General features: G+C 42.6%; 1 protein-coding gene across 2 annotated transcripts in view; it reads right to left on the bottom strand.

Moving 5' to 3' along the window:
- The window catches only part of Hdlbp (high density lipoprotein binding protein), a 77,970-nt gene that overhangs the window by 17,841 nt on the left and 37,855 nt on the right, over positions 1-22,274 (bottom strand). For both annotated transcript variants that reach the window (XM_057755807.1, XM_057755815.1), the window contains exons 2-13: positions 19,113-19,177; positions 17,576-17,688; positions 15,253-15,410; positions 13,944-14,159; positions 8,140-8,346; positions 7,743-7,958; positions 6,906-7,112; positions 6,053-6,160; positions 4,515-4,619; positions 3,970-4,048; positions 1,454-1,593; positions 260-364 (exon numbers count right to left, since the gene is read on the bottom strand). In XM_057755807.1, coding sequence (XP_057611790.1) covers positions 260-364; positions 1,454-1,593; positions 3,970-4,048; positions 4,515-4,619; positions 6,053-6,160; positions 6,906-7,112; positions 7,743-7,958; positions 8,140-8,346; positions 13,944-14,159; positions 15,253-15,410; positions 17,576-17,651 — 1,617 coding nt within the window. In that variant the 5' untranslated portion in view covers positions 17,652-17,688; positions 19,113-19,177. The remainder of the gene's footprint in view (positions 1-259; positions 365-1,453; positions 1,594-3,969; positions 4,049-4,514; positions 4,620-6,052; positions 6,161-6,905; positions 7,113-7,742; positions 7,959-8,139; positions 8,347-13,943; positions 14,160-15,252; positions 15,411-17,575; positions 17,689-19,112; positions 19,178-22,274) is intronic.

Raw genomic sequence — 22,274 nt, 5'->3', positions numbered from 1 at the left:
GCTATCTCTCCAGCCCCCATGGCGTCAATGTTTTTAAAGCGAAATATTGACAATTCCTTAAGCGAAGATTATTATCACTCCCAGAAGTCAGAGTTTTGGGGTTGGCAGTGTAGTTCAGTTGACTGTACAAGGCCCTGGGGGTTTGATTTCAAATAACAAGAAAACAAAAAACAAGCATAAAAACAAAAATCCCCCCCCCCCCCCCCCAAAAAACCCAGAAGGTGAAAAAGAAGGGAGAGTGCTTTGGGGAAAGCTTTACCTCTGGGAATTTGTCACGAATTTCACGAATCCGTTCACCTTTCTGCCCAATGATTGTGCGATGAAATCTTTGCTCAATGATTAGATCCTTGGTACGCTCATTTTCCTAAAATACAATTAAAGTGGATGAAGCCATTAATCACAAGAGGCTACTACTAACGCCTCGAAAACCATGAGGTGGTGCCCAGGTAGCTGTCTGTGGCAGCCTCCAGAAACAACATGTCTCCAGGGGTGCCTATTCTAGGATACCTGCTTAATCTTTCAATTTATGTTATGCTGCTGGTGAGCTATCTTCCTAAACAGTACAGTTAAAGAATGGACTGCAGGGCTGGCCCTTCAGCCCTGAATGCAGTCACGGTAGCACTAATCCCTAAACTGAGCCTGAAGCACGTGTTTCCACCAGAACTACAACATCTCACATAGCACGGAAGCATTCCTCGAGTACAATGGACGTGGACCACATACCCTACATGGATAAATAAGAAAGAGTGCCTTATCACAGGTCACTGAATCCACACCAGTCTCAATGTCCTCTATTGCCCACAAGCAAGAGCAGCAGGCAGTGATGGAATACAGGAAGAACACCGTCTGCCTATAAAACATTTTCAGGAATTCTGGAGGATCTGATGACAGTGATTCAAGAACAGGCAGAACACACTCCAGGGCAAGATTTGCAAGGCAGGAGGCAAGGATGCCAACAGCAGACCCTGGCCTGGAGACTGAGCCCAGGAATGTCAGAGGAAAGCCAAAGGCTAGACCTTGGGTTACAGGAAATAACCACTTCCCATAAAACATTTCTTCCAATTTGAGGTTCCGAGTGTGGGAACTAGGATAAGAAAATGAACTGGGACCAGCACACAGTAAGACATAGTTATCAGGTCTTTATCAAGCCAGTAACTTGCATGTGCAGCCAGTTAGGAATCACTGAAGCATGATCCTCATTACTGGATGCCTCAGGCCCACAGGGAGTGAGACTGTAGTGATGTTCAAGTTTAGAAATGACAGCCAAGCATATGGGACCTCTGTTCTCTAACACTCAGGGGTCAAGAGACCCCTAACACTCTAACACCAGGCCTTGCTGGTGGTCTGAGGAGGACAGCAGAGCACGGCTCTAGGACCAACAATACTTTTCCTTAGTGGCAGCCAACAGGCACAAGCCAGCACCTCTTGGGTATGGTCTGGATGCTTGGCTTACCATTCGAGAGGCGAGCTCCAGCAGCTCCCGCTTGGCCTGCTGCACGCCTTGTGGATCTCCCTCAATCCGGATCAGGTTACTCTTCTCGCTGTCAGGCGGGATGCGCACAGACACCTTGTACTGGTCTTTGATTCTGTTGACTTAGGACAAAAAGAAATACAAACACATCTTCAACACAAAAGGTATGGTGGCCTACTAATGACCAACAACAAAGGGGGATAAGGACCAAGCTTCAATATGCTATTGAGTCATTCCCATTAATTAAAATTTGCAGTGTCTAAAAAACAAAAACAAAACCAAAAAAACCTGGTTGAGATCTCTATCAGATAGCAAAGTTTCTAGGGCATTGTCTTCCAGCCTTGAATAGAAGCTGCAACTGTCGTAAGAGCTTCAAATTAATTATGACCAGTGTTAATTAGTATGAAACATAGCTGGTCTTGAGTATACATATGGTCTTAGACTATCTAAATTATCACAGGTACTACTAATATGAAAGTAATTTTGGACTCTACAATTCAGGTAGCAAATTACATTTTTTAAATAAGGACATAGCCACTGAAGGGACCTGATTTGCCCTGGCAAAGTCAGAGTCTCATTAAATAGCCCTGGCTGGCCTCCAACTCAGAGATCTATCTGCCTGTCTCCTGAATGTACCACCACACTAGGGCCATTTAATTTGGGGTCCCTCAAGGAATCATGGCTTTGGGGGTAATATGCTAGGAGACTACACCTTTGGCAGAACAGAGCTGTTTGGAAAAATTTGCAAAAATCTTCCATCATGTTCTCTGAACAGAACATGGTAACCCCATTCAAGAAATGTCCACTGTACAGTCAGAAAAACCAAAGCCCAAGATGGGCTCCACAGACAGTATATGATCAGAGAAAGTAATCTGGTAGGGACTGATATGACCAGCTGTTCCAGGTTAAATTCAAGAATAAGAGATGGGTGGGTTGGGGAAATAAGTAGCAGATTTCAGAATATAGAAGAAAAGGAAGGTTTCTAACTGGTAGACTATAGTTTTTGACCATACTACAGTTCAATCTATTTCTATTAAGTAAACTCTACAGTCAACTAAAACAAAAAAGCAAAACCATAAAAGCAAGTTCCTGGTTGCACACACAAGGTTCAAGCTGCATGTGAGTCAAGGTCATTCAGCTGGGGAATTATCACAGTCATGAAAATGGCACAGAATCGAAACTACCATCACTGGAGCGGAGAGGCTTATATTTACAAGCAACAAAAACATAATGAATGGGTCCAAGTCAAAATGAAATGCAAAAGGATTTGTTGAACCCCTGTACCATGGAGTTGTTTCAAGAATATGCTAACATGTGTTATGAATACAGTCATACAGAAAAGATGGATTAAAAAAAGAACCTGAGTGCTGACATACACTATAATCCCGGCTCTCAGGACCACGAAAGATCACGAATTCAATTAGGCTATATAGATATCCTATCTGGGGGTAGAGGATTCTTTGGCCTAGTACTTTCAAGGGCCTAGATTTAATTTCTATCTCTCAACCTATCAATCTTTGTGTGTGGTTCACTTTAACACATTACTAAGGTTTCTCTGTAGCTTTGGAGCCTGTCCCAGAACTAGCTCTTGTAGACCAGGGTGGCCTTGAACTCAACAGAGGTCCACCTGCCTCTGTTGGGATTAAAGGTGTACACCCCCACGCCCAGTTGGTCAGTGCATTCTTGTGCTCTTCCTGTAATCTCAATCAACAAATTAAAACCCGAGCTTGAAGGTTGGGTGGTGGTGGCACATGCCTTAAAGGCAGGGGCAGGGTCTACAAAGTTCCAGGATAGAGAAACCCTGTACCAAAAGAACAAACCAAACCAAACCAAACCAAACCAAACCAACCAACCAACCAACCACCACACAAACCCCAATCTTTAGACAGTGTATGACTACTACTACTCACTTAACAAAACTCCTGAGTGGACAACTTGGGTGCAAGTCTGGGAAGGTAACCATTAGAGTCCCACAAACACTGGTGGGCTAAGTAAAGCAGACTGGATGAAAAGTAAAAATACAATTTCTAGCTAGAGAGGGCTGATTCTAGGGGCTGGCGAGATGGCTCAGCGGTTAAGAGCATTGCCTGCTCTTCCGAAGGTCCTGAGTTCAATTCCCAGCAACCACATGGTGGCTCACAAACATCTGTAATGAGATCTGCTGCCCTCTTCTGGTCTGCAGGCATATATCCAGACAGAATATTGTATACTTAATAAATAAATAAAAAATATTAAAAAAAAAAATCTTTAAAAAAAAAAGAGAGGGCTGATTCTGAAAGTGACAATTTATCTTGGGCAAAAGGGAAAGGCAGTCTCTTTAGGAAAATGTACGAAGCTGCAGAATCAAATTTCTATTCACAGCAGCACCCAGCCTGGCCTATTCACCCAGCACCCAGGAGGCTAACGCAGGAAAACCATGAGGGTCCTCAGCACTGAGGTTGTCCTTCTCAGGGTTTCAGTGTATTAGAGCCCTGCCACCACCCATCGGCCTTACTCACTGTTGGCTCCACTCTTTCCAATGAGGTGTCTGTGAAATTTATGGTCGATGTTGATTTCTACATAGTCCATCCGATTAATCTACAAGGGAAGCATAAAGTTAAACAGATGAATGCTTCTCGCTTCTTACCCTTTCTCTGTTTTTTTTTTTTTTGTTGTTGTTGTTGTTTTTGTTTCTTTTTTTTTGTTTTTGAGACAAAGTTTCTCTATGTAGCCCTGAATGTCCTGGAACTCTTTATGTAGACCATGCTGGCCTCCAACTCCACAGAGACCCATCTGCCCCCGCCCTGGTGTGTACCACCATGTGTACCCAGCAAGACTTGCCCTATCTCAACAACCAAGAATTGCTGCACCCTCAAAGGTCCCAACCTCAAAATAGTTTCTTTCACCCAGGGGACCTCAGTCATCTTGTGTTTCAGAACCTATTACACACACAACAAGGCTACTCTTCCATCACCATGACACCCGTGTAAGTCCTGAATGACAAGACTTCTACCTGTCTCCACCCTACCAGAGCCTTCCCTGTAACCAGCAATGTTCTACTTACCAGGTCTTTGACCATTCCTTCAATCTGTTCTTGGGCTACACTCACGTCCTCCGTGGGGCCCTCCAGGGTGATCTTGTCCTCACCTTCTGTGAACTCAATGTGAACCTACCAGACCAAAATGAGGAAAGGAATGGCCAAGGCCAAATAACACAGTTGCTATGCACTGCACAGGTAGTAAGGGCTCATCCACCAACACAAAGAACTGAAATGAAGGGTTGAAGGATGGCACTATACATCATGGCCCAAGCTCTGATATACCTTCTTTTTGCTGAGACTAGGAGCTGGGAAGCCCTTCACAGTGTGCTTGCCCTCAGTATGTACAGACATCACCACTGTTCATGGTCTCAGGAATTGTTTTCCTTTTTGGAAGGCAGACTTCACTTTGATTGTATAAAGAGAAAAAGATGGCAAAGACAGTATCTGTTTGTTTTCTTTTCTTCATTTTTGTGTATAAACCCATGTGAGTATATGTCTGTAGAGACCTGAAGCAGATGTCAGGAATCATCCTTGATGATTCCTCCACCTTATTTCAAGAGGCAGGGTCTCTCAATGAAACCCAGAGCTTGCTCTGATGATCCTGTTTCTACCTTCTGAGACTAGAATTATAGGAACTGCTGCCATGCCTCGTTGGCATGTATAGGAATTCTGAGGATCCACATTCTTGTCTTCATACTTTCTCAGCAAATGTCTTAGTGGCTAAGATATTTACTCAGCCCAAGGACAAAAGTTCTGAAAACGAAGTGATGGAATAAAACTCACTTTTCACTCGAGCAGGTCAGTATCTTGTGCTGTTTGTAACACACAAAGGGTAAGGTAGTTGGAAAGGGAGAGAAGTCTGCCTACATCTAAGTAAATCATTAGTGATTCTTAGGCTAGAAAGACTGAAATGACAGGTAAGGCAAACAATACTCATGTCAACAAACTAGGAATAAAGCTCTCTGCTGCCTCTTGGTAAGGACAACAGTATTAAGACAGATGATGACACATTTAAGTCCCTTTCCAAGTATTGCTCTTCAAATCATTATGAAATCATAACATAATTACTAAATTCAGTTAAGACACTTATTAAACCTATTAATGAAAAAAACATCTCTTGCTATAGGAATTCCTATAGCCAGTAGTCTTTAAGTTACCCGCCCACTTGGATGTGGCCTCTTATATTATATTATGCTGATGTAAAGCACACATTTGCGCTCTTCCGGCAGTGTGATTCAGTTCCTGTTCCTTGCTCATGGAGAGGCTACTGATCTGTGAGTCTACCCCTAAATAAATAATCCTTTATTATACTCAGTTCTGAGCTAGTGTGGGATTTCTTTTTAGTGCCCTTCTTTAGTCTCGGGTAACAAAGACGAGAACATGACACATATACCTAAAGACATTTATCATGCTTTCCCATAGTTATTGGTGGAAGCTGACTATCAACAGGGTAACTGAAGCTTAATATTGTTCTATAGTCTTCAAAGCACCCACAGGACAAATAACAAAAACAAAATCATGACAGGCAGTTTCAAAATACCAGGTTAAAAATGTTTCCCTACCTTTGGCATTTGCTGAGTGATTTTGGCCAGGTTCTGCCCTTTCTTACCAATGATGAAACGGTGAAGCCAGGAAGGGGCAGAGACTGAGGAAACGGTAAAACTGTTGGCCTACGACAAAAACAGAGAAACAGTTATGGGTCTATAGATCTTACAGTATGTTATGGGTCTGTAGACTTTATGTTAAAACAAAGGTCAAATCAGGTGTGATGGTGCATTCCCTAAATCCTAGCAGTGAAGACACCAAGGCAGGGAGATGTTTTAAGAGTTTTAGTCTGGTCTAACAGTCAGACCTTATTTAAAAACAAACAAAAAGTCGCCAAGCGGTGATGGCTTTAATTCCAGCACTCGGGAGGCAGAGGCAGGTGCATCTACGTGAGTTTAAGGTCATCTTGATCTACAGAGCAAGTTCCAGGACAGGCTCCAAAGCTATCAAACTGCTCATGTAAAAAAGTATAGAGGTGGGGTTGGGGACACAGCTCAGTCAGGAGTACTTGTGTGAGCTCAGGGACCTATTTTGGTCCCAAGAGATGGACAGGGTAATGCATGTAGACTCGTGGAAGTAAAGATTCTGGGGCTTGTGTCACCTGCCAGCCCAGCCCTCTTGGACGTTCTATGTCAACAGACTGTCTCACCTCCTGAGTGATGACCCCAAGACAGTCTTCTGGCCTCTACATACACGCATGGACTAGCACAAACACATGCATATGAACACACAAAGAATTCAGTGGTGAGCATCTCTATCCCCCCACCCCCAATTTGACACATTTCACTGTGTCTGGGTCTCCAGGTTATACTAACAGCCAGTCCATAATGGGCCCCCAGAAATTATCAAAGCACACTTAGAGGGAACTACCTTGGCATAGACTTCAGTCAATGCCTGTCCCAACTTTTCAGGCTCTCCACGAAGTATCACAGTTTCGGAGATGCTGTCTGAGGGTGGAATCTCAACAGAAACTCCAGTTCTTTCCAGGATCTCTTGCAATGAATTGCCTTTCGGCCCAATAACATACTTGTGCTGAGATTTCTTCACTTCCACCGCAATGGTTGTAGTCTTCTTCTTCTAATGAAGAGCACCATATAGGTAGTCAGCAGGAGAGACAGAAGACACAGGCAGTATGGACAGTCTGTCACTACCAACAAAGCCAGCTGGGGACCTAGATGTGGTTCTCAATAAGTGAAGACCATAACCAGCTCCCCCAGAAATTCTACTTCTCAGGTGTCTGGACTTCCCAAGTCTGGTCACCTTAATGTCAACCCTGAACACTTGAGTAAATAAATGCTTTCCCCGTTTTCCTTCTCTCTTTCTTTTTTTTTTTTGTGGTGTTGGGGATTTGACCTAGGGCTTTTTCCTTGTTAGACAAGTGTGCTCTACCACAGAGCTATACTCCCACCCTACTTTTTCCAAATAAGGAAAAGGTTTCATGCCTACCTCAAAGTCAGAATAGCTACAAGTCACCTCTAAAAGGTGTGCGCCGAGCCTATAGCAGCAACCTACCAGTGTGGTCACAGATCCCGAGAAAGGACACACACAGAACACCAGGACACAGCCTACAGCATACCCTACAGTAGGGAACTGTAGCCACCAAGTACTGGACACAGATACTAAGCTTTGTGTTCAAGGGTAAAAGGGTGCACACTAAAATCCCATTAACTGTTCTTGTTCCCCAGTTCTGCCACCTCCATACTGCACCTTTTCCTCATAAATCTTCTTAATACGAGCCACAGCCTGAGCCAGCTGCTCCTTCTCTCCAGTGAAGACAATTTCTGTCCGGTTAACACTGGGTGGAGGGATGTTGATGCGTGTTCCTGTTTCCTGCATGATCTCGCCCACAAGTCTATTGTACGGCCCAGCGATGAAGGGGTGGAAGGCCTTCTCCACTTCTAGCCTCTCTACAGCACGCTTGTCCTGGAAAGGGCAGAATGAACTGACTGATAAGAACACCTTGGAACAGCAGAGCTTGCCAAAGTCACAGTCAAGGCCTCACATATACACGGCGCCTCTAGTTGGTTCTGAAAGTGGCAGCACACCAGAAACAAGGCTGGGTGTGTCGCAGAGTGCAGGGGTTCAGAGCACTCAGAGGGCTCACCTGCTCAGCAGAGATGAGAAGGACCTCATGGCGAGCTTTCTCAATGCCTTCTTTGGTGCCAGTGATCTTGATCTGATTACTGGGGTCATCTGGACGTGGGATCTGGATTTTGGTTGCAGTTTTTAGTTCTAAATCTTGCAGTTTCTCTCCGTTTTTGCCAATGACAAAGCGATGGTGCTCTTTAGGAATGGTAACAGTTGCTGAGGCCTGTTACAGGACAAATCAACCAAAAACTTTAAACAAACAAAAAAATTACCTAGGGTTCTGATAAAGCACATTCTTCTAGGATATTCCCTAATTAGAATGCTCAAGAAAGCTATCTCATTCATCCCCTTATAACCACGAGAGCTCAAACCCCATGTCATGATCACAGGGAGCCTACCCTGGTCCAAACCAGGGCCACACCATTATGTAGACTTACTTCTCTATTATGAGACAGAAGAAAACATCTGACTGCATGGGGAAATCACTATTTCATTAAATTCTTCTTTCCATTTATAACAAGAAGGAAAGAAAAAAGACTCCAGAAGTCAGTTGGAGTCTTTTTTTTTAAAACAACTTTAACTGCAAGGTACGAGGTGTAATATGGGGGTGTGTAGTCCAGTGGTATATGCCTGGACAGGCGTCTATAAACCCTGGCCTTTTCCCACCATGAGAAAGATTACTACAACATCACATACAAGCTACAAAAGGTGGCTTAAATAACAAAAATATCAATTTTTCTAATTACAAAAAAATTATTAGAGTTTTGAGCATAAAGTTGATCATAAACTTCCACGGGTCACAGTGCTGGCAAAGTGAAGACGACAGAATCCTGGGGGCTGGCTGGTCAATCAGTCTAGGTAATCTGTGAGCTCTAAGTACAGTGAGACACCCTATCTCAGAAAGAGGTGAAGAAAGATGTCAACCTCCCACATGTGCACACACCTGTACATTACACACACCCCTCTCTCACCCCAAACTTGCATGGGGAAACCAGAAAACCAAGCAATAGTGAACACTAGAGAAAGTGAGAAAGCATTAGTTACAAAGACTGACTAATGGACCATGACCTGGAGCCCAGGAAAGACCTAGGTTACTGTGGGCATTAGGACTTGATGAGAACAGCCTCTGGCCACAGTGGGAGGACTGCCTTCTGCAAACAGTGCTGATGACAAAGCAGTCATGTGGGAAGAGGAGAACCTGGGCCAGTACTTCACAAGACTGAAATACAACCCAAATAGTCAGAAACTGGAAAAGAAGGACACCCTTATACGTGCAGGAAGAAAAAAAAAGATAAACATTTTTATGATTTGGAAGTAGAAAATGCTTTTCTAACAATGATTCAACATAATAAAAACAGTAAATGTTAACTATATAAACGGACCAAATATCCAGAGCAAAACACAGAGATTAAAAATAACAATAAATTGGAAAAAATTTACTTTTTATGCCTGATGAACAGATTGGAAGTCCTTCTATAGTGTTAATTCCCCCAAACTGAGCAAGGTAAACAATCTGACATCAAAAATGGACAGAATAACAGACTTTTCACACAAATCCTGCTGCAAATGAAAAGTATATTCCTGAAGCCGGGAATTGACTTGGTTGGTAAAGTGCCTGCCAGCTAAGTAAGGTCTGGCTGCAGAGGCACTAGTCTGTGACCCTAATAGCAGAGAGGAAGACAGTGGGCTTGTGGAATTCAAGGACCAACCCACCAAGCTGGAGCTCCAGGGTTAGCAGCAGACCCTATCTCAAAAAATGAGGAGGAGCATGCTCAAGGAAGACACCAGGGTGTCAGTTTCTAGCTTCCACAGACACAAGCATACACCCACATAAACACCTATATAAGCATTTGTCATATACAAACTGGGAAGCTGACTATGCCTCAGATTGGCAAAACCCTGAGTATTAGGTGAGTGTGGCTCTTGTACTCTGCAGATGGGAGAGCAAGACATAAACTTCTAAGGGAGGGAATTTACTTGCTGCTGGTAGTCAAAGTAGATATTTAAGGTAATCTTTTCACCTAGCAATATCATTTCCAGGATTATCCCTAAAGATAAACCATTAAAAAGAAACAGCCTATGCACATGACCCCCAGCACTTTTTTGGTCACACAGAAACAAGAGCCTACAAACCACTTAAGAGCTTAAACTACAGCATACATATGGAATCACACTGCTTTCTACAACAATGAGAAAATCATTATTTATTGATACACAAGACACCACAGAAAATGGAAAAAAAGCAACGTAGAGATCAGGGATGATGGCAAGTTGTATTCTGCTTCTATTTGTAAATGTAAACAAGCTGGGCGGTGGTGGTGGTGCACGCCTTTAATCCCAGCACTTGGGAGGCAGAGGCAGGCGGATCTCTGTGAGTTCAAGGTCAGCCTGGTCTATAAGAGCTAGTTCCAGGACAGGCTCCAAAGCTACAGAGAAACCCTGTCTCGAAAAACAAAAAAACAAAACAAACAAAAAAAAGTAAATGTAAACAATGAAGAACATACACAGTGGTGTATAAAGATGATAATGGAAAGGACAGGAGCACATTACGTAAGCTGGGAAGATCTCTATTCAGCTTGACATTATAGTTATGCAAATATTGAAATAATTTTGAAAAACTGAAAATAAATTTAAATAGAAAAACCCAAAAAAGAAAATTATTGATTTAAAAATACTATTTTTTCATGTTAAACAGAAATAGTTTGAATGAGTCATATTCCTTCCTCAAAAATTTCTATCTGAGATTAAGCTGAGAAAGCTTTCTATGTTACAAATGAAGAAATTCAGATTATTGGGTGACAATAGAAAGCTGCCTGCAAGGAGAAACCCAGAGGAACTTCTCTGATCAAAGATGAGGAGGCTTATTTATCAACTTCTCCAAGCTCACAATGACATTTTATGAAAACTCTCTAGTATGGCAAAACATGACAGCTGAGACAGGACCATGAGTTAGAGACCAGCCTGGACTGCATGGCTGTCATGGTTCCATGACAGCCTGGTTCTCTCATCAGCAGTGAAGATGTGCTCAGAGAACCAATATGGTCTGGACCAGGAGTCACCAGCAGCAGCAACTCCTTTGTACCTAAGAAATTCTGATACTCCAGGTATACAAGTTAAATATTTACTGATTATGTAGGACTAAATGGCAAAGCATATTTATAGTCATTGCAGAAAAATGCTGGAAATTTTGCTCAAAATTTATTTAACATTTCTTAAAAAAATTTAACTAAATTTAGCTGGGTGATGGTGGCACACACCTTTAATCCCAGCACTCGGGAGGTAGAGACAGGTATTAGAGGTCAGCCAGGTCTACAGAGTGAGTTATAGGATGGCCAGGGCTACACAGAGAAACCTTATCTTGAAAAAGCAAAAAACCAAACCAAACCAAAACTAAACTCAGTCCCTCAAGCATTTTTTGTTTGTTTGTTTTTGTTTGTTTGTTTTTCAAGACAGGGTTTCTCTGTGTCTTTGAAGCCTGTCCTGGAACTAGCTCTTGTAGACCAGGCTGGCCTCAAACTCACAGAGATCCACCCGCCTCTCTCAAACATTCTAACACAATGTAATTCAAAGATGTACTAAAATGTGACAATTACCTGCTGAAGACTGATGGTAGAAAATAGTAAAGAGAAAAATTATTATTTTAATTAGTTAACTATTTAATTTATTTATGCTAAAGATCAAACCTAGGGTCTTAAACATACTTTACCAGGTTAGGGGTGGTGGTACACACCTTTAACCCTAGCATTTGGGAAGGCAGAGACAGGTGGATCTTTGTTAAGCTTGAGGTCAGCCTGGTCTACATAGAGCGTTTCGGAATAGCCAGGGCTATACAGAGACCCTGTCACCAAAAAGAAAAAACAAAAAACAAAAGATGCCAAACAACAATAAAAAAGGGCATTTTAGGGGCTGGAGAGATGGCTCAGTGGTTAAGAGCATTGCCAGCTCTTCCAAAGGTCCTGAGTTCAATTCCCAGCAACCACATGGTGGCTCACAACCATCTGTAAAGAGGTCTGGCGCCCTCTTCTGGCCTTCAGGCATATACACAGAATATTGTATACATAATAAATAAATATTTAAAAAAAAAAAAAAAGGGCATTTTACCCATCACTGACAGCACCCCCAGACCGAGTGATTTATTTTAAAATTTACATTTTTATTTATTTTATGAGCATTTATTTGTGTGCTGTTGGAGGAAAACTTTGGGGAATTGGTTCTTCCCTTTTACTGTGTGTGTGTGTTTCAGGGATTGAATTCAGGTTGCCAGCAGGTAGGTATTTTTCCTCACAAAACCGGCTCTCCAGCACCACCATACACTTGAAAACCACCATTTTCAACTTTATTTTCTTAAAAAAAAAAGATTTATTTATTATGTATACAACATTCTGCCTCTATGTATGCCTATACATTTATGCTTGCATGCCAGAAGAGGACACCAGATGGCTGTGAGCCACCATGTGGTTGCTGGGAATTGAACGCAGGACCTCTGCAAGAACAGCCAGTGCTCTTAACCTCTGAACTATTTCTCCAGCCCCCCCCGCCCATTTTCAACTTTTAATGAATTTAGCCAGATCATCAGTGAATCCTATAAGCGAAGGACAAATAAGGCAGATGACACCCACTCTACTAATCAATCACACAATCAGTTCATGGGAAAACAACAACAAAATCCATCTGTGATAACAAGTATCCACACCAAACAAGCTGAATATGAAGTAATCAAGCTCAAGGCATGGTGGCAAGTGCTTTAATCCCAGCACTTGGGAGACAGAACAAGCTCCAGGACAGCCAGGGCTACATAGAGAGTTCTTGTCTCAGAACCAAAACAAAATAACCCCAAAAAACAAGAAATAAAGCAGTCAAGCTCTTAGCACCCAGTAACAGTTCACAAGAAATGACAAAGGAAAGCAGAGCAATTAATTACTAACCTTTTTACAAATCAATGGCATTAAGTGTGTGTGTGTGTGTGTGTAGGGGAGATACTGTTAAGGAGACATGTGATGCCACAATCAAATGAACATTGATTTAAACAACCAACTTGAAAGACATCAGAGACATAAGTCTAAACCAAGGGTCAAATATGAAATCCTTAGCATCTCTTTTATAAAGTAATATAATAGCACAATCATTAGATAGTATACTATTTAGAAGTAAAATGATATTTTTGGAGTTTGCTTTTAAAAATTCTCCTAACAGTTTTTCAGGGCCCAATATATACAATAGCCCAATGCTATACAATCACAAGCACAATGACATTTCATTGTGTAATTCCATGATGATACCTGGGACTTAGAACCATCTTAGACTGTGCTGGCTACATCAGTGGCAGAGCAGGATCACTCCCCTTTAGCTTGTCTAGAGGCTCAGCAGTAAGTGGGAGTAGCCCCTATCTCTGAACAAACCCCACAGCGTGGCACCTATCACATGGCACGTTAGTAAGATTCTCTGCCTTTTCTTGGTCTTAAGGAGAAATGCCTTGAAGAAATGCCTTTTATTCTAATTGTTCTCAAATAATTCCAAGTACTGGCACCAGACTGGTAGAAATAGAGGAAAAAAAAATCTGATCATTTACTTCCCAAGTTTGAGGTCTAGAAATTGACGATCACTACCTACCTAGCAAGCTCACTGCTGTTAAGTGTCTCAAATCTGGAAAAAGCCTCATTTTTCAGTACATTTAGCTCAATGGTTGATCTGACAGGTACCCCAGTTCTATCATTAATTTAGTGATTAGAATAAAATCAGAAAGGTTCTAAATGTTGCTGTCCTCTGGCCTGCACCAGGATCAGTCAAGTAACCTGGGATGCCAGGCCTAGCGACACCCACCTGTGTTTGCAGTCTAGCAACAATGTCTTTCCGGGCTTTCATGACCGCATCCAGCTTCCCTGAGACCATGATGGAGAGACCTTGGTCTTTGGCCAGAGAGAGCTCCAGGTGAGCACCAGTCCTCTGCATGATCTCAAGGCAGATTTTTGCTTGTTCACCTTCTCCAAATTGGTTCATGTCTTTATATTTTCTCTCTTCCAGGGGTACATGAAATACCTGTTCAGAAAAGACCCCCGAAGACAAAGTTAAACAATCAAAGAAAAGGAAGAATGACCACATGTAATATATATTTATTAATCCTTCACCCACTAAGCAGTGCCGTAGGCAAGACAGTAAGGAGAAATCCTCCAAGATAGGAGGCTGGCATGAGGTACAGATAACAATGAACAGCACCAGAAACAAAAAGCCTGTTAAGAATTTGAAGGGAGGCAAGTGCCTAGGTCAAAACCACCAAGGACACAATAGAAAACCTTTCTGAAGAGAAAGCAGCACCCATGATGGGAAACAGCAGAGGTAGCAGCAGGCAGGAGGCAGGGGCATAGGCGACATCAAGGATTTTAAGCTTAATAAATTCTGCTAAAAGAACAAGGAGGGTTTATGGAGAGTTGAGGAGGAGCAGTGGTAGAAGCAAGAGAGATCAATTATCCCTAAAAGAGGTCTGAATCATTCAAAAGATACATTTAACAAGACAAGATAGCAACAAGGCCACAAAGAAAAGATCAGTTACAAGGGTGATAATTTTCTATCATAACCAGGCATCAGTTTTGCACTCAACTCTTAGCTCAATAGCTCAAGAGAGAAGGGGAATGAAGCCAAAGGAAACCAGGAAATAAATTAGTTGTTACTGACAGACTATTAACTTTTTATGTTTTTTTTTTTTTCTTTTTTTAATCCGTCTTACTATGCAGCTCTGGCTAGCCTCTGACTCTGGAGATCTGCCTGCCTCTTGCTTCTGGTGATAGATTAGCTAGGTGTTACAAAGCCCAGTAACAGATTAGCTTTTGGCTGTCATATGGATAAGGAAAGGCAGACTTCGCAGCCAGAGGCAACAATGAATACAAAAGTACATGGTCCCATGAATCTGACAAATAATGGCCTATCTCAAACTGTGTGCCAGTTGTCCAGAGTGCCAGGGAGGCTGCGTGGGAGGATCATGGTGGAGGGTGTGCTCCACAGGAGGAATCGTAACCTTTTTAGACTCCTCCACTTTACATACCCAAAATGTACTCACCACTGCAGACTCAAAAGCCCTTTATCAGTTCTTGCTTCCTACAAGGAACAGATAAAGCAAAAAGAAATGTGTTTCTACCTGAGTGATGACAGAGGCCTTGATTGGCCGGATCTTGTTACTCCAGGCTCCAGCAGGTTCTTGGGCACTTTCCAAGCAAGCTGCTTTCTCAGGAAGCGGAGGGAAGGCATCCTTGTAGGTAGGCGGGTCGCTTTCCTCTTCTGAATTTAATGTGGCAACTAGACCAGAGCACACAGATTAGGAAGAAAGCACTATAATTAAACATTCTATGAACAAACAAAGCAGAAAGGTAGCAGGAACCCCCACTAAAACGTGGTGAATGAGCAAGGCTACTATTACACTTTCCTCATTCATAGCTATGGGAAAAAACCTCAGGTAGTCATCAGGCCAGCACCCTGAGTGTGCAAAATGGATGGGGCTAGAGATTCCCAGTAGAAATGTTAATGTTTTGCTCTCTACATGGTCCCACTATGAAAGGTAAGACAATAAGTCCCATTTTAGTACTGAGATGTATAAAGCCTTGAATGCAAGCTTGTGACAGATTTTTAGGTCCTCATATTTTCTAATAGTACAAAAGTAAATCATGATTGTAAATGCTTGGCACATAGTACAACTTTAAACACTGCTTTTAAGAACTACCTTTTAAAGCCGGGTGGCAGGGGCATACACCTTTAATCCCTGCACTTGGGAGGCAGAGGCAGGCAGATCTCTGTGAGTTCAAGACCAGACTGGTCAATAAGAGCTAGTTCTAGGACAGGCTCCAAAGCTATAGAGAAACCCTGTTCTAAAAACAAACAAACAAAAAAACAACAAACAACAAACAAACAAAAAACCCAAAAGAATTAGCTTTTAGAAAGGTTCCACATTTCCCTTTGTAATGTACAATGGTGAAATTAACTCACACGGGAACTGTCTCTGATGGCCTCTCAAGCCAAGACAGGAACAGCAAGACTTGGAGAAATTAGGGCCTGACTATTAGTCATGTTCATGGTCCATGATGCTCAAATTTGTTCATGCTTTTGTCTAGTTTAACTATGATCTCCACAAAAACAACTATATAGATGTTTTAGATAATCCCATATCCCTAAGGCTAAGCAGTATCTACCAGTAGCAGGGCCCAATAAAAACACAATGGGGCATGCAGATATGGAGAGGACAAGATGACGTTTGGAATTAGATAGGACTCTAGTCTAAGTTCACTGCTTTTGAGCCTGATGGTGGTGGGATAAACAGAGGCAGGACTCTTGAAGTGCCATTTCCCTCTTAAGAAAGGAGAACTACAGATAGCTGCACTTAGACCCCAGATACTGAGAACCAGACAACCAGCAGTGTCTTAGGGATGACCAACACAGTGGTCACTGGGAATGAGTGGGTAAAGTGTAGCCAAGAAGTGAATTTTAAACGCTTAATTCAATCTAAATTTAAGAAATGATATTCATTTCCATTCTAGGAAAAATTTAAATATGTTCTAACAACTTAGAACAACTTATTTTTTTCATTCAAAAATTTTAGAAAATCTAAATATAAATCAAAAATTAAAAATATTATCTATGTTTATTTGTGTATTTGCATATGTATGCATGTTGAGTTGCATATTGAGGTTAGAGGACACTTTGCAGGAGTCAGTTCTTTCCTTCACCTGTGTAGGTGCTAGGATCAAATCCAGGTCAAAGGCTTGGCAAGTAGACACAATTACCTATTCGCTGTCTTGTTAGCCCTGATCAAAGACGTTTGAACAAAAATTTAGCACTCAAATCAAATGCCCCGCATAAACATATATACTAAAGTTTAAAGAAAAATAAAATAAAGTAGCTGGCTTTAAGGTATGTATTTTTTATATTGAGATGTTGTAAGGACAATATTTTACATACATTAGGCTAAATGTGTTAAATGTGTAATGGTATATGCCTGCAATCCCAGAGGCAGAAGAATCATGAGTTTGAGATTGGTCTGGTTTAAACAGCAAAACTTTTGACTGAAAATATTTGGGAAAAAATTCACCTATTCCCTTTTATTTAACCTGGGTTTGGAAAACTTCCAAATTGCTTATGTGACTAGCATTCTAACCCACTGGACAATGCTGGTCTCCATCTTGACTAATAGCCTTAAAGAGCACAGACGTCACATCTCACCCTCATCCTCAGAGGCTCAGGATGCTTCAGTCAGTATTTCAGCACCCCATAATTAGAGCAGCAATTTTGTAAAGATCCCAGTCATTGCCAACTGTCAGATTAATTGGATTTCTAAGAAACTGCCCATACTTAGATCTGTTTCTGGAGTCATTCCTCACACCTGTCCAATCCCACTTGCAACCAACTAATATAAATTAGCAGAAGCCCAGTCTCCAAAGTTAATAAGGAAAACTTGTAAAGTAGTCTGTTACCTTTGATTTGTTGTGGAACCAGCCCACTTCGATGTTCAGCAAAACTCTCCTGGGTCAAAACTGCAACGGAGCTCATGGTTGATCTCACGTCCACACACAATCCTAGTAAGACACTACAAGAGAAAGGTAATCAAGGAGGAGACAACCCAAGTACAGCTAACTCAGTAATGTATAGTACTGTTTTAAATGTTTCAGTCAAGGTTTTTATCTTCTTACTGAAAGCTATAGTGTTTATTTTCTGCACAAGGTTCATGTAAATTATTCTTCAGACTTTCAATGGAAGAGTGAACATGGCAAATTCAAGTAAAGTAGGGTTCTAGCCCATTTGATTAACTGTTTTCTCAGAAACTGTCACACAGTAGACAAGATTTGGCTAAGAGTCCTAGAAGCCCAAAACTTAGAATCTGTACCACCTACCCATTGTGGAAGCCACAGTGAGAGGGCTTCAATAACAGCTTGTTACCCCCTACCCCGCCCAAAATCATGGGTACTCTGGGATTACTGGAACCTGCCACCTGCCTGACCCATCTTTGTTACAGATCAATCCCAGGATCATTCTCTTAATAGCTATCTCCATCTTATTTTGTTCATATATGCCTCCTGATGCTTTTAAGAACCATAAAAATGACAATTACTACAACTAGGACATGTAAGGTACTTATCCAGAGGCCATAACCATTTCAAACATCTCAGGAAAATTGGGGGGGAGGGGGGGAAGAAACCTCACAGTGCTTCATGTTGTCAGTAAAACCAGATCCACATATTGTGCCAAGTACCTCAACCTGCTGATTATCACAGGGCACTTTTGCCCAGTGTGGAGGAGATTCACTCACAAGAGAGGAAACTGGCTCAAGGCACAGCATTCCTTATTCCAGGACAGCTGTGGACATTGGCTCTGAAGGTCCCAGCTCCCTGTTTGTAACCTATGGTGCAATGCAGCATTCTCAGGCACAGTTGTTAGCTTCTCCGCCCTTCTGTAATTTTCGGCAGCTTCACAACACCAGAGTGAGGAAGCACTCATTTTCTTTACACCACTATACACCAGTGCCTTACGTATATCATATCTTGGTAAAATGCAAGCACTTCAATAAATTATGCAGCTGGCTGTCAATGGAAACACCTTTAATTCCAGCACTCAGGAGGCTGAGGCAAGCAGATCTCTCTGACCAGCTTGGTCTACAGAGTGAATTCTAGGACAGCTAGGGCTACACAGAGAAACCTTGTATCAAAAACAAAACACCAAAAAATGAAACAAAACAAAAATATTACTTTATTACAATAATGTAAAAACCTCTTCCCAACCTTACAAAGTATTCCTAAAGCATATTAAGACCCAAATTCTGAAAACAAAACATAATTCATGATTAAGACGAAAAGGACTAAAAACAGATGCAAGGCAGAGGACACAGCTGGAGGGCACATGAAGCCATGGATTTGCCTATTACGGCACAGAAGAAGCCTAAGAGGAAATGGTTCAGGCTAGAACTAACTCACACATCTAGGCACAGAAGTCCTCAGGAAGGGCACTCAAACTTACCAGCAAAATGGTCAGTAGCCAGAAAGTCCGTCCCGAGGTTGCCTCTGTCAGCCTGCCAGCTTTTACTAGTATAGGGAAGAGAAAGAGAGAGAAACAGACAAAAGTCAAACAAACAAAACCCAGAAAGGTTACTTATCCATGCTTTATAATTTAGACCCTTTCACCTCTCAAGAAACAACGGGACTAAATATTCTTTACATTTAGTTTCTAGTAATTGCAACAGTTAGGCAAATCTCTTAGAAAAAAAAACACTACAAAAGCTCTGGTCTTAGGCCATTAACTTTGAGTAAGACACATTACAGTAAAACCTGAATCATCTAGAACTCTCAGGACAATTCTTCAAGGGATCTTAGAAGTGATCTGTACACTGGGTCCTTGTGACCTGCCAGACTGACTCTGTTGTAAAGCTGTCACCTAGCAGAATGCACATCTTGTGCTTGAGCTATCGGAGTGCCCAAGGGCTCCTTGACAGAGAGAGCTAGGAGTGGCACACTCCCAACACTTGGGAGGCAGAGGCAAGTAGATCTCTGTGAGTTCAAGATCAAACTGGGTTTCAAAGCGAGACCTGCCTCAAAAACATCAAAACCAAAAGAATCCTTGTTAACTTTACAGTTCCTTTTTTCTTGCTATTGTCCTGTAGAAGTCCTTCAGTCCCTTCTAATCTACAAAGACTTAAAAATCAAGTCATAAAATTTCAAGATTCCAAGGCCACCAGAGGAGGCCAAAAATTACATATAAATACCTTTTTTTGGTCTTGAGACAAGATCTCTCTATGTAGACCATGTTAGCCCTGAACTCAGAGATCCACCTGCCTCTGCCTCCTGACTTTTGGGACTAAAGTGTGTTCTGCTATCACTTCTTAAACCCTGATGCCCACCCACTTTACCAGGTTCATCCGCGTGACCCTAACTATGTGTTTTTGTCTCTGTGCTGCCACTGACTATTGCCCCTGCTTTCCAGGACAAGGTTAGTCTTGATACAGAGGAATATACAAGCCTACACCATATATTGCCTTGTGCAGACTGCAACACAGTCTCTGCACACTCTTAAGCATGCCCCACACCTAAGCATCCCTTTCCAGGAGTATTTACAACAAACCAAGTGACTGCCGAAAGCACCTCCATGTCTAAGCCCACTGTCACTGCCAAGGAAGAAACTGGAGCAGAGCTTCCAGAGCCCTGGACAACTACAGACACCCTCTGGCAGCCAGGAACAGCAGAGTGGACTTCTAGAAAACTCCAGACAGGTTGACAAGACTTATTGGGGTCTAGCTTCTAGATTTCAAAGTTTGTCAGAGCTTGGGGCATAGAGATCACAATTAAAGATATACTGAACAGAGTCTGTTCAGGTTATCATTTGGTAAGGCTTTTTTAAAAATTAACTCAAAACCCTGTTAAAATCTTAAATTAAAATAAATACCTAATGCCCATTTGTAAATACAGACTTCATCTCCACTGTAGACTCTGGAGTAAGAAGCTTTACTTACTCCAGAAGTAAAGGTCAGTACATGCCTTCCAGTTTCCAGTAGCGCACAGCCTGAGAGCCCACCTGCATCTGGTTTACCAGCAGAACCTACGCAACAGTCCCTCTGTCTTTACACCCCACCTGCTTTACCTCTACTGACAAAATTCACAGGCCTAACCTGCTGCACCTGGCTGTCCACACTGCGCAGCAGGCACTACAGCTGAACATGTGCCCTCCACTCTGCATCTCCACTGCCAAAACCTTCAGGAGTACAGGAGCCCATGATTTGGTAGCTCAGACTTTTGGTGGAGTGAATCGAATCATATGTTAGGACTGAAAGACATTGAGTATTATTCTAATTTTCAAATACCAACAGAGAAAATAAAGAGTGCTCCTGGGAGCCCAGTTCCCCTGCCTCCTTGTAAAGGTTCTGTCAAGACAGGATGAAATCTACTCTTTCCTCTTCTGGTTGCTACATGTCTCCTACAGTGGGTGCAGCCCCTTCTCTCCAGAGTCTCCAGTCCCTCACTGGCACTGAGGCCATCTCAACCATCTTTGCCACTGGACACTGGAGTTAGTACCCAATGCTAACCTACAACTTTGCCGTTACAATTTCCTTCAGAGAGCATAAAAGAACATGGCAGAACGTCAGTTCTCAACACAGAACTAGAACTAAATAAAGCAAGATAAGTAGAAGCCAGGGACAGTTTCTTCTACTCCTCCAAAAACTAAGGAGCAACAGTGACTTCTGCAAAAGAGAAAGGTGAGGCTGTGGCAGCTTGAAACCATGTGTTAATCTAGAAAACATAAAAGGCTGTAAGTGAAGAATTCTACTTTTTTTGCTTCTGAACAAGGAAGCATTTAAATTGATTCCCCTGCGCTAAGTTGTGCCAACTACTTATGTAAGGGCCAAGAGTATGCGAAGAGAATTCAGACACGCTCCAGAAAGTATATCCTATCAACCTCCATTAGAGAGAATGAAGTTCTTTTATACTCTAGACCAGTCCTCATGGAGGTCACCAAAAACTTCCAGCGTGAAAACCTTCCGCTGGGATTCAGGTTTCTCTTCCAAAGTTGAAAGTGTTTACTTTTACAGTCCTCTGAAGTCTTAAGAAGGTACCCCCCACAATAATATTCAAGAGTACAAACTTCAAAATTAAGAATAAAACCAGGCTCTGCTGAGATCAAACTCTTCAGTCTGTGATCACCAAGGCCGGCCTAGTGCTTTACCCAGCACTGGAAGTCAGAGATCCAGCCTGGGAGGAACTTTCGCAGATGCCACCTCAGCATGGCCCTCCCACCGGCCAAGAGCGCCCGCGGGCGGGGACAGGCTTAAAGGGACAGCATCCTGCTCGGCCTCCAAGCCTTTCATCCAAATTCGGTATTTTTCCGTAATGTATTTTTCACCCATGGACCCTGGGGCACATCCAAGCAGTACTTGGGCCTGGAGTCCTTCAGTGACCACGTAGCCGGACGCCGCAGGTAGAGGTATAGCGAGACACCGCGCCGGACATAGGGGCCCCGGGTGAAGATCCCAGCCTGCCGCGCGAACTAGGGCGCCACTGACCCAGGTCCTGTCCACAGCCCGTAGGGCCCGTGTGGCCGCGCTGGGGGGAAGGGGTGCGGGGGAGGGGCCGGCTCGGTTGCCCACGTCACCAACCTGGCCAGGTCGCTCCCCTCCCCCACCGCGGCGGCTTG

This window comes from Chionomys nivalis, chromosome 2 (genome assembly GCF_950005125.1).
Source record: "Chionomys nivalis chromosome 2, mChiNiv1.1, whole genome shotgun sequence".
Classification (NCBI taxonomy): domain Eukaryota; kingdom Metazoa; phylum Chordata; class Mammalia; order Rodentia; family Cricetidae; genus Chionomys; species Chionomys nivalis.
Note: the sequence above shows the minus strand (reverse complement) of the source record. Positions and strands in the feature narration are given on the sequence as shown.